The 14246-nt window shown below is 53.9% G+C and overlaps 1 protein-coding gene across 3 annotated transcripts in view; it reads left to right on the plus strand.

The window, feature by feature from the left end:
* The first annotated feature begins 1525 nt into the window (after positions 1-1525).
* Positions 1526-14246, plus strand: part of kat6a (K(lysine) acetyltransferase 6A) — a 60250-nt gene continuing 47529 nt past the window's right edge. For 2 of the 3 annotated variants that reach the window (XM_021621915.2, XM_021621920.2), the window contains exons 1-2: positions 1526-1835; positions 3757-5173. In XM_021621915.2, the coding sequence (XP_021477590.1) occupies positions 4514-5173 (660 nt within the window). In that variant the 5' untranslated portion in view covers positions 1526-1835; positions 3757-4513. The remainder of the gene's footprint in view (positions 1836-3756; positions 5174-14246) is intronic. The other variant, XM_021621918.2, reaches the window with a different exon arrangement.

Here is a 14246-nt window from a genome sequence, read left to right on the forward strand (position 1 = left end):
TTCAGTTTCATTTTATGATCACTATAGTACTGAAATATTTGAAAGATACCATTTTCTAATATTTTAAGATGTATGCCATTTACAAGCCTTTCGCTGCACCCGCAATAACATCTGCTAAATATGTGTATGTGACCAATAACATCTGCTAAATATGTGTATGTGACCAATAAAATTTGATTTGATGTGATAATGGTAGTTTCATGCTGGTTTAGAATGTTTTTTGCACTCATATATTTATCTTCTGTCAAAAGCTACTACAATAGCCTGCCAGCCTACATTCCTACCTACCTACCTACTTACTGTGTCATACGGGCAGCTACTTTAATGTGCATATGTTTTGTCTCATATGGTTTTTCTAACCAGTGAAAACCTCCTATGATCTAATTGCTCCCTTTATGACTTGATAATCCCTCTCTTGAGGACTGCAGGGTGCTAATCATTTTAAACAATGCTTCACATAATTTAATTTAGCGTCCAGGGAGATCATAAGATCATCATGAATAGGGAGTTTTAATAGGGAGGGCTGGTCTTTTCCTGGTTGATATACAGGCAGGCGTTGATGTTTTCTATTCAACAAAGACCAAACTAAAGAATGTAATTCATGTCTTCAGTTCCAACCCACTGGGCACACACTGGTTGATTCAACGTTGTTTCAACGTCATTTCAATTCAATTACGTTGAACCAATGTGGAAAATACGTTGAATTGACCTCTGTGACCAGTAGGATGTGACAATTTTAATGTATTATATATTGTTGATATGATCATATAAAATCGTATAAATAAGATCACTCACTGATAGCATTACACTGAACCATGCATGATGTAGCCCTACAAGACATAATGCACTTAGCACATAATGTGGCACTTGTAGATTCAGAGATCGTGTAGTGAGATATCAAGAAATGTTCCCTAAATGTCCAAATGATATGCAAATGAAAAATATTATATCATTTCAAACAATATCATATTGTTTGAAAACAGCTCCGCTTCTGAAATGCAGAACATTCATGAGCGGGAAAAGGTGTTACAAGATTCACCTGTCAATTCCAATTAATAGTCGTTTCTTCCGGTGTCGTTCTCTGCTGCTCGGCATTGCGCTCATTTAAAATAAGCGTTTTTTTTTGTGTGGGATGATAATATTAGCCATAATAATCTGACTGGCAAGGAACCAGCGACCAACCTAAAAAGATACGCTTTTGTGATACTAGTGTATTCGGATATTAGTAACAAGCCTCCGATATTTATTTGGAGCACTGTATCTTTGCTGGTTCATTCTCCTGCTCTAATAGATAACAGAGCCTCTACAATAGATTGCAGAACCTACCGGTCTGTGTAGAGAGGGTTCTCGCTTTGATCTTTAAATACCCTCTCATTTAAAACCACACTGAGTTGCTTTGATTTTTCTCTCACGAGCCAGCTGTAAAATGTATAAATTCAGACGTTCCCTTAAATGACACTCTCCGTGTGCGCGCGCGCCCAGTGGAGACAGCAAGAACACCTTTCTATCCTTTTTTCTGCTCCACCATCTGTCCCTCCCTTTCTTCCATTTCATGTGTTCAACCGACATCTACCCCTCACAGCTACAACTCCGTTGTCCCCCCCTTCTCCCCTTGCATTGAGTTTTCCTGTCCACTCGGCTTTGCAGTTTGAACGACGCAGACGGTCCCTGGCCCCGACTGTTCCCCCCTCCCCCACTAGCTGAGCTGCTGTTTCACTCAAAGATGGCGTCAGCTTTGGAGCCTCTGGTCTCTGGCTGCATTTTTGGGCTTGTTGTTGTCTCGGATTCGAAGGATTTTTGGCACATTCTCTTCGGCAACTCGACACGAAATTCCGGTGAGTAGCGGCTAGTGGGGAGAGGATATTACAAGGTCTCCGAGCTTCCTTTTGAAACCCGAACTGGACCAGTGGTAGCTTTCTGGGAAACGCGAGAGGTAGAGGGAACGGGGTACGGGGAGATGAAGATCGCGAGGGGGGAGGGAGGGGGCGAGCCGAGGCCTACTTCGCTCCAACGGCCTTGTCTTCACCGCATCGCAGTCCGCAGGCACTATGTGGGTGGGTGATGCAGGAAGGAAGTAAGGAAAGGTGAGGGATAGGTAGCCGTGTGTAGACACGCGTCTTGCCGGGAAATATTTCCACCCAGAGCCGAGGCGAAGGAGGCCGAACGGCCATAGAACATATATTGTAACGTTGAAAAATTATCCACTATCAAGTCGTCATTTTGGCACTTTCCCGATAGCGGTTATGGCCGTTTACAACTTACATTGTGCATTTGCAGTCAGCGATCTCATCGTGAATATCATCCATTCTATTCTAAATTAGATTGTTCCTTGTGATTGTTGCCTGTGTTATTGTTTGAAACCTCGGGCGTTGTAGGAATCTGTCATTGTTGATTGTGTCAAAGCACTGGTTTCCTTAAGACAGCTAGCTAGCTACACGTTGTTACTGTTTTGAGCTATTTCGTTACTGTTAGCAAGCAAATTAGCAATATCAGTTCGCGGGTAGGTTTGTAGCAACACAGCCTATTGCCTATCATATCAGTGAGAGTAAATAGAGGAGTAGGTTGAGAAAGTGAGACACTCGGCTATTGCTTGGCTGGCTAGCTAACGTTAACTACTGTTAGTTAACTTTGGTATATAGTAACGGTAACACCAATCTGTTTTCAAATAAATGGCTAACGTTAACATGGTTACTATAGCTAGCTACCAGTAATATGAGAGATGTTTAGCTAGATAACGAACACATCTAACGTTAGCTACCTTAGGTCACTTAAAAAAACGATCTATATTAATCAGCTACTGCACAAATGTAATCCAAGATCTTGTTTGTTGTGCATGGAATACAAATATATCTAACTTTAGCGTGCTTGCTGAAATCAAGCCAAGGCACTGAAAACACGAGATGTGGATAGCTAGTAGTGTTCCGTTTATTTAGCTATTTTAGTTGATTTGTTTTGCTGTTCAAAGTGAGAACCATGTGGCTTGGCAAAATCATAATGTCAAGAATTCAACAACAATGTATCCCGTTCTCCATAATCTGGGCTGTTGTTGTTATGACCTTTTTATCAATGTCTGTTTTCGGACCCAATTCATGAGCCCATGTTGTGAAATTCTTAGGTATATAAAGATAATATACTATAACATGTAAATAAAGGAGGTAGGGCTTTCTTCCCTAATGTTTACTATGATACTTATGAGAGTTGCTCTGGTTTTGTGGTTTAAAGAATCTGAATTTACACAAAAATGGAGAACAGAATGTAAAGTTACCTCCATATACATACATACATTAGAGATCATCACAGTGGCTGATGTTTACCTACTCAGGCGCTAGTCTGGCACTGTCTTTCTGAGCTAACTATGCCCTCTGCTCAGGGTTTTCTTTTCCCATCCTAAATGTATTTGTTATGTTCAGTGTTATAAACGGTGCTCATGTCAGGTAATGTTGATCTAGACTTCAGGCAGCATGTATCCATCTCATACAAGATGTGTGCTCCCTAACTGTCTCTGTGTTTAGTTGCCAAGCATGACTTTGTTTACATGCTGCTGTTGTTTGAGTGTCTTAGTACATGTCTTTTGAGGGTTACATTCAGTAGGCACTAAAGGAAGCAAATGTTTTGAAACGGCAGAATTACCGCAACTCTAATACAAAACTTAAAGATGTTTTTCTTTCAGTTTTTGCCTGCAGAATATGACCGTCTTGCTGCTTTCTCTCTTGCACACACTTTCTGACCCTTCCATGTTTGTGTCCTTTGTTTCAGCAGGGTGCGTTTCCTGCTGAAGTTGACTGTGCATGAAGGTGATCCGCCCTCGCTGCTCCCTGGGGTGAGAGATCTGTCCCCTTCCAGGTCGGAGAACAAGTGGATACCGCTGGAGAGCGAAGAAGAGAGAGGGTGAAGGAGTGGAGCCGCACGGATGAAATACATTTACATCCTTCTGCAAAATAGTTTATTCCAATAATCTACAGAACTTTTTTCCCCCACTGTCCTGATTCTACCCTTACAGTACAACTGATCTTCAACTAAAGATGACAGTCAAGGTGTCCACATCACACTGAGAGCCTCTTATTTACATTGAGGGGAGACTGAATCTTCAGGTTGTAGCCGTTTGTCCCTCGGCCCTTTGCAACAGGCAGTAGTGGGAGAAACCTAAGTGTTATTGTTGTAGTGTGTGTGGGTCCACCACAGCTCCAGAGTTAGTCTAGTACCTGCTGCTCCACGACACTGCTCTCCTCCAGGCTAACTGACCCTGCCGGGAGAGGGTAGTGGGTGGACCAAGCTTTATTGGGTGGGTTGGCGGTGGAGCCTATGCTATGGTGAGCTGTTCCCTGCCGTGCTGCTCAGGACCAGGCTCTGAGGGACTCACTGTGCGGCCCCGGGACAAAGGATAGTCTTCGGACAGAGGGGCTAGGAGGAGGAGGAGGAGGAGGAGGCGGCCTGGGCCGCGGGATTCTTACCCTTTGCCCGCTACGGGCGTGTGTTTGTGTGTGTGTCGTCATTGCGACCTCCAGCCGCAGTCATGGTGAAGCTGGCCAACCCAATGTACACCACCTGGATCCTGGAGGCCATCAAGAAGGTGAAGAAGCAGAAGCAGCGGCCATCGGAGGAGAGGATATGCAACGCTGTGTCCATGTCCCACGGGCTGGACCGCAAAACTATACTGGAGCAGCTGGAGCTCAGTGTCAAGGATGGTACCATCCTCAAAGTCTCTAACAAGGGCCTCAACTCTTACAAGGATCCGGAGAACCCCGGCCGCCTGGCCTTCCCCAAACCCCGCCTGGGCAGCAGTGGAGGAGGGGGTGGTCATCATGGGCATGTGGGCCATGGCGGTAGCCACCATCGCTCTGGGAAGAAACCAGGGCTGGACTGGAACAAGCTGATCAAGCGTTCCCTGGAGGGGCTCCATGAGCCAGGGGGCTCCACTCTAAAAAGTGTTGAGCGCTTCCTCAAGTGCCAGGGTGATGTGGCGGCCTACCTGTCTGGCAGTGGCTCCATGGGGCCCGGGCTGTTCCACCAGCAGCTGAGAGTGGCACTGAAGCGGGCGTGTGCCCACGGCAGGGTGGCCAAGAATGGGCCGCTGTTCCACCTCATCAGCCGTAGCTCCCAGTTGGATGGGACAGGCACCGTGGCGCTGGACTCCCTCCCACCTGTCCGCCTGCTGCCACACGAAAAGGACAAGGTAAGCCATGCACCTACATTCACTTTCTCAAATATAAACACAATGTAATGTCTCTGTAAACCTACAGTGTAAGTGAAAACGGATAACTGTAAAAAGAGCAATCTGTCATTTTTGTCCCCTGTGGCAGTGGAAAGAATAAGTGATAATTAATTACATTTCTATAGCGCTTTTTATAAAAATCTCAAAGCGTTTCAAAAGCAATAAACAGTAGCCTAGCCTTAGTTAGGTCACCCAATAGAGGTCAAGTCTGAGAGCATGCATCCTCTAAGACAGAGGGACAGTCCATGGCTTGATCAGAGGAAGGTGATCAGGGAGATGGTTGAAGTCTATGAAGGCTGAAGGCAGCACACAATCAATCTTAGCAGAGCTAGAATGATATTTTAAAAAGTGGTTTCCCATGTGGTTGTAGGGCTGCCATTGAAGATGCAATGGCAAAAATGTAACTTTATCTCATGCAATTAGTAGCCAGGTCAGGGCACAGTACACAAACAACATCCCTCTAACTCCTTCCAGGGCATTAACTTCCATATTGAGTGATCACACTGTTTGCACAGCGTGGTTTGATTGATAATGTCTTTGTTGGAGTAAGTGGTGTCAAATGCAGGGACTTACAGTGCATCCATTTTACTCACATATGCACCTAAATATTTTCCTGTGGGACTTGACATTTGTGGGCAGTGCGCCTAGAAAAATTGAAAGATTCTAGCTTTAATAACTCAATTTTAATTATGTTCTTAAATGTTTGCATCCGCCTACATTTAACTTAGGTGTACACGTGTTCCTTGTATACAAAAACTAAAGTTGAGAGCATTTAAATGGTTTAATACATTTCATAGATTAGCTTGTGAATAAAGGGCAGGGGACGTAGCTGATAGAGTTCTGAGCTCTGTTGTGTGATTTACATGATCGACTTAAAGCAACACATTGTAGCCAAGTTGGCCCTTGACTGGCAGACAGACAGACGGAGAGCTGTGAAAGAGAAACAGGTCCGTCCACAGGTCAGAGACGCACCATGGGGGAGACGACCAGCGTAGCATCGCTGTGGCAGTCAGTGGGTCCGGCTTTCGCTGTCTCTTTCAGGGGCCGGGTCAGCGTGTAGTGGTGGTGTACTCCAGGAGTAAGCAGGGTCAGCGGAGTGCCCTATAAGCAGTGGGCTTAGTTATCTGTGGGCAGCTGCCAGGGTCGGGTGCTGCTCTACAGCCCTCTGTCTCAGGCCTGCAGCAGGAGGAGAAAGAGAGGGGAAAGAGGTGGTCAGGGAAAAGTCACGTGGGGCCCAGTGAGTATCATGCCAGGATGATAGAGACTGGTGACCAGCTGCAGGGCTGGGTGAGGGAGGGAGGGAGGGAGGGAGGGAGAGAGAGAGAGGGGTGGACACACACCCACAGGGAGAGGGGTGGACACACCCACCCACAGGGAGAGGGGTAGGGACACACCCACCCACAGGGAGAGGGGTAGGGACACACACACCCACAGGGAGAGGGGTAGGGACACACACACCCACAGGGAGAGGGGTAGGGACACACACACCCACAGGGAGAGGGGTAGGGACACACACACCCACAGGGAGAGGGGTAGGGACACACACACCCACAGGGAGAGGGGTAGGGACACACACACCCACAGGGAGAGGGGTAGGGACACACACACCCACAGGGAGAGGGGTAGGGACACACACACCCACAGGGAGAGGGGTAGGGACACACACACCCACAGGGAGAGGGGTAGGGACACACACACCCACAGGGAGAGGGGTAGGGACACACACACCCACAGGGAGAGGGGTAGGGACACACACACCCACAGGGAGAGGGGTAGGGACACACACACCCACAGGGAGAGGGGTAGGGACACACACACCCACAGGGAGAGGGGTAGGGACACACACACCCACAGGGAGAGGGGTAGGGACACACACACCCACAGGGAGAGGGGTAGGGACACACACACCCACAGGGAGAGGGGTAGGGACACACACACCCACAGGGAGAGGGGTAGGGACACACACACCCACAGGGAGAGGGGTAGGGACACACACACCCACAGGGAGAGGGGTAGGGACACACACACCCACAGGGAGAGGGGTAGGGACACACACACCCACAGGGAGAGGGGTAGGGACACACACACCCACAGGGAGAGGGGTAGGGACACACACACCCACAGGGAGAGGGGTAGGGACACACACACCCACAGGGAGAGGGGTAGGGACACACACACCCACAGGGAGAGGGGTAGGGACACACACACCCACAGGGAGTGGGGTAGGGACACACACACCCACAGGGAGTGGGGTAGGGACACACACACCCACAGGGAGTGGGGTAGGGACACACACACCCACAGGGAGTGGGGTAGGGACACACACACCCACAGGGAGTGGGGTAGGGACACACACACCCACAGGGAGAGGGGTAGGGACACACACACCCACAGGGAGAGGGGTAGGGACACACACACCCACAGGGAGAGGGGTAGGGACACACACACCCACAGGGAGAGGGGTAGGGACACACACCCACAGGGAGAGGGGTAGGGACACACACACATCCACAGGGAGAGGGGTAGGGACACACACACACCCACAGGGAGAGGGGTAGGGACACACACACACCCACAGGGAGAGGGGTAGGGACACACACCCACAGGGAGAGGGGTAGGGACACACACACACACACAGGGATAGGGACACACACACACACACACACAGGGAGAGGGGTAGACACACACACACACACAGGGAGAGGGGTAAGGACACACACACACACACACACACACAGGGAGAGGGGTAGGGACACACACACACACAGGGAGAGGGGTAGGGACACACACACACACACACACACACACACAGGGAGAGGGGTAGGGACACACACACACACACAGGGATAGGGACACACACAGGGAGAGGGGTAGGGACACACACACACACACAGGGAGAGGGGTAGGGACACACACACACAGGGAGAGGGGTAGGGACACACACACACAGGGAGAGGGGTAGGGACACACACACACACACACACGGAGAGGGGTAGGGACACACACACACACACACACACAGGGAGAGGGGTAGGGACACACACACACACACACAGGGAGAGGGGTAGGGACACACACACACACACACAGGGAGAGGGGTAGGGACACACACACACACACACAGGGAGAGGGGTAGGGGGACACACACACACACACACACAGGGAGAGGGGTAGGGACACACACACACACACACACAGGGAGAGGGGTAGGGGGACACACACACACAGGGAGAGGGGTAGGGGGACACACACACACACACAGGGAGAGGGGTAGGGGGACACACACACACACAGGGAGAGGGGTAGGGACACGCACACACACACACAGGGAGAGGGGTAGGGACAAACACACAGGGAGAGGGGTAGGGACACACACACACACAGGGAGAGGGGTAGGGACACACACACACACACAGGGAGAGGGGTAGGGACACACACACACACACACACACACACACAGGGAGAGGGGTAGGGACACACACACACACACACACAGGGAGAGGGGTAGGGACACACACACACACACACACAGGGAGAGGGGTAGGGACACACACACACAGGGAGAGGGGTGGGGACACACACACACAGGGAGGGGGGTGGGGACACCCACACACACACACACAGGGAGGGGGGTGGGGACACACACAGGGAGAGGGGTGGGGACACACACACACACACAGGGAGAGGGGTGGGGACACACACACACAGGGAGAGGGGTGGGGACACACACACACACACACACACACAGGGAGAGGGGTGGGGACACACACACACACACACACAGGGAGAGGGGTGGACACACACACACACAGGGAGAGGGGTTGGGACACACACACACACACACAGAGGGAGAGGGGTGGACACACACACACACACACACACACACACACACACAGGGAGAGGGGTGGACACACACACACACACAGGGAGAGGGGTGGACACACACACACACACAGGGAGAGGGGTGGACACACACACACACACACAGGGAGAGGGGTGGACACACACACACACACACAGGGAGAGGGGTGGGGACACACACACACACAGGGAGAGGGGTGGGGACACACACACACACACACACACACAGGGAGAGGGGTGGGGACACACACACACACACACACACACAGGGAGAGGGGTGGGGACACACACACACACACACAGGGAGAGGGGTGGGGACACACACACACACACAGGGAGAGGGGTGGACACACACACACACACACAGGGAGAGGGGTGGGGACACGCACACACACACAGGGAGAGGGGTGGGGACACACACACACACACACACACAAAAGGAGAGGGGTGGGGACACACACACACACACAGGGAGAGGGGTGGGGACACACACACACACACAGGGAGAGGGGTGGGGGACACACACACACAGGGAGAGGGGTGGGACACACACACACAGGGAGAGGGGTGGGGACACACACACACAGGGAGAGGGGTTTGGACACACACACACACACACACACCCACACACACCCATACACAGGGAGAGGGGTGGGGACACACACACACACACACACACAGGGAGAGGGGTGGGGACACACACACACAGTGAGAGGGGTGGACACACACACACACAGGGAGAGGGGTGGGGACACACACACACACACAGGGAGAGGGGTGGGGACACACACACACAGGGAGAGGGGTGGGGACACGCACACACAGGGAGAGGGGTGGGGACACACACACAGGGAGAGGGGTGGGGACACACACAGGGAGAGGGGTGGGGACACAGACACACACAGGAAGAGGGGTGGGGACACACACACACAGGGAGAGGGGTGGGGACACACACACACAGGGAGAGGGGTGGGGGGACACACACAGGGAGAGGGGTGGGGGGACACACACAGGGAGAGGGGTGGGGGGACACACACAGGGAGAGGGGTGGGGGGACACACACAGGGAGAGGGGTGGGGGGACACACACACACAGGGAGAGGGGTGGGGACACACACACACACACACACACAGGGAGAGGGGTGGGGACACACACACACAGGGACAGGGTGGACACACACACAGGGAGATGGGTGGACACACACACAGAGGGAGAGGGGTGGACACACAGGGAGTGGGGTGGGGACACACACAGGGAGAGGGGTGGACACACACACACACAGGGAGAGGGGTGGACACACACACAGGGAGAGGGGTGGACACACACACACACAGGGAGAGGGGTGGACACACACACAGGGAGAGGGGTGGACACACACACACAGGGAGAGGGGTGGACACACACACACAGGGAGAGGGGTGGACACACACACAGGGAGAGGGGTGGACACACACACACAGGGAGAGGGGTGGACACACACACACAGGGAGAGGGGTGGACACACACAGGGAGAGGGGTGGACACACACACACACACACACAGGGAGAGGGGTGGACACACACACACACACACAGGGAGAGGGGTGGACACACACACACACACACACAGGGAGAGGGGTGGACACACACACACACACAGGGAGAGGGGTGGACACACACACACACACACAGGGAGAGGGGTGGACACACACACACACAAGGAGAGGGGTGGACACACACACACACACAGGGAGAGGGGTGGACACACACACACACAGGGAGAGGGGTGGACACACACACACACACACACAGGGAGAGGGGTGGGTACACACACACACACACACACACACACAGGGAGAGGGGTGGGGACACACAAGAAGAGGGATGGGGAGACAGGGAGAGGGGTGGACACACACACACAGGGAGAGGGGTGGACACACACACACAGGGAGAGGGGTGGGACACACACACACAGGGAGAGGGGTGGGGACACACACACACAGGGAGAGGGGTTTGGACACACACACACACACACACACCCACACACACCCATACACAGGGAGAGGGGTGGGGACACACACACACACACACACACAGGGAGAGGGGTGGGGACACACACACACAGTGAGAGGGGTGGACACACACACACACAGGGAGAGGGGTGGGGACACACACACACACACAGGGAGAGGGGTGGGGACACACACACACAGGGAGAGGGGTGGGGACACGCACACACAGGGAGAGGGGTGGGGACACACACACAGGGAGAGGGGTGGGGACACACACAGGGAGAGGGGTGGGGACACAGACACACACAGGAAGAGGGGTGGGGACACACACACACAGGGAGAGGGGTGGGGACACACACACACAGGGAGAGGGGTGGGGGGACACACACAGGGAGAGGGGTGGGGGGACACACACAGGGAGAGGGGTGGGGGGACACACACAGGGAGAGGGGTGGGGGGACACACACAGGGAGAGGGGTGGGGGGACACACACACACAGGGAGAGGGGTGGGGACACACACACACACACACACACAGGGAGAGGGGTGGGGACACACACACACAGGGACAGGGTGGACACACACACAGGGAGATGGGTGGACACACACACAGAGGGAGAGGGGTGGACACACAGGGAGTGGGGTGGGGACACACACAGGGAGAGGGGTGGACACACACACACACAGGGAGAGGGGTGGACACACACACAGGGAGAGGGGTGGACACACACACACACAGGGAGAGGGGTGGACACACACACAGGGAGAGGGGTGGACACACACACACAGGGAGAGGGGTGGACACACACACACAGGGAGAGGGGTGGACACACACACAGGGAGAGGGGTGGACACACACACACAGGGAGAGGGGTGGACACACACACACAGGGAGAGGGGTGGACACACACAGGGAGAGGGGTGGACACACACACACACACACACAGGGAGAGGGGTGGACACACACACACACACACAGGGAGAGGGGTGGACACACACACACACACACACAGGGAGAGGGGTGGACACACACACACACACAGGGAGAGGGGTGGACACACACACACACACACAGGGAGAGGGGTGGACACACACACACACAAGGAGAGGGGTGGACACACACACACACACAGGGAGAGGGGTGGACACACACACACACAGGGAGAGGGGTGGACACACACACACACACACACAGGGAGAGGGGTGGGTACACACACACACACACACACACACACAGGGAGAGGGGTGGGGACACACAAGAAGAGGGATGGGGAGACAGGGAGAGGGGTGGACACACACACACAGGGAGAGGGGTGGACACACACACACAGGGAGAGGGGTGGGGACACACACACACAGGGAGAGGGGTGGGGACACACACACACACACACACACAGGGAGAGGGGTGGGGACACACACACACACAGGGAGAGGGGTGGACACACACACACACAGGGAGAGGGGAGGGGACACAAGAAACACATAGGGAGTGGCGTGGGGACACTCACACAGGGACAGGGGTGGGGACACACACACACACACACAGGGAGAGGGGTGGACACACACACACACACACACACACAGGGAGAGGGGTGGGGACACACACACACACAGGGAGAGGGGTGGGGACACACACACAGGGAGAGGGGTGGGGGACACACACACAGGGAGAGGGGTGGGGGACACACACACAGGGAGAGGGGTGGGGACACACACACACACACAGGGAGAGGGGAGGGGACACACACACACAGGGAGAGGGGTGGACACTCACTCACACACACACACACACACACAGGGAGAGGGGTGGGGACACACACACAGGGAGAGGGGTGGGGACACACACACAGGGAGAGGGGTGGGGACACACACACAGGGAGAGGGGTGGGGACACACACACACAGGGAGAGGGGTGGGGGGACACACACACAGGGAGAGGGGTGGGGGGACACACACACAGGGAGAGGGGTGGGGGGACACACACACACACACAGGGAGAGGGGTGGGGACACACACACACACACAGGGAGAGGGGTGGGGACACACACACAGGGAGAGGGGTGGGGACACACACACACACAGGGAGAGGGGTGGGGACACACACACACACACACAGGGAGAGGGGTGGGGACACACACACACACACACAGGGAGAGGGGTGGGGACACACACACACACAGGGAGAGGGGTGGGGACACACACACACACACACACACAGGGAGAGGGGTGGGGACACACACACTCAGGGAGAGGGGTGGGGACACACACACACACAGGGAGAGGGGTGGGGACACACACACACACACACAGGGAGAGGGGTGGGGACACACACACACACACACAGGGAGAGGGGTGGGGACACACACACACACACACAGGGAGAGGGGTGGGGACACACACACACACACACAGGGAGAGGGGTGGGGACACACACAGGGAGAGGGGTGGGGACACACACACACACACACAGGGAGAGGGGTGGGGACACACACACACACAGGGAGAGGGGTGGGGACACACACACACACAGGGAGAGGGTTGGGGACACACACACACAGGGAGATGGTTGGGGACACACACACACACACACACAGGGAGAGGGGTGGGGGGACACACACGCAGGGAGAGGGGTGGGGGGACACACACGCAGGGAGAGGGGTGGGGGGACACACACACAGGGAGAGGGTTGGGGAAAACACACACACACACACACACACACAGGGAGAGGGTTGGTTACACACACACACACACACAGGGAGAGGGTTGGACACACACACACACACACACAGGGAGAGGGGTGGGGACACACACACACAGGGAGAGGGGTGGGGACACACACACACAGGGAGAGGGGTGGGGACACACACACACATACACACACACACACAGGGAGAGGGGTGGAGGGAGGAGGTGGACATGGAGGGGGGAGAGCAAGAATCGTTACAACACTGTGCATATTTGTAATGTCTTTATTCTTTTGGAACTTCTGTGAGTGTAATGTCTACTGTTCATTTTTATTGTTTATTACACTTTTGTATATTATCTACTTCAGTTGCTTTGGCATTGTTAACATATGTTTCCCATGCCAATAAAGCCCATTGAATTGAGAGGGGGTGAGAGAGAGGGGGAGGGAGGGAGAAGAGGTGTTGGTGCCAGAGGAAGAGGCCTGGCTGATTCATGTTCT

This window comes from Oncorhynchus mykiss, chromosome 11 (genome assembly GCF_013265735.2).
Source record: "Oncorhynchus mykiss isolate Arlee chromosome 11, USDA_OmykA_1.1, whole genome shotgun sequence".
NCBI classification, from domain to species: Eukaryota; Metazoa; Chordata; class Actinopteri; order Salmoniformes; family Salmonidae; genus Oncorhynchus; species Oncorhynchus mykiss.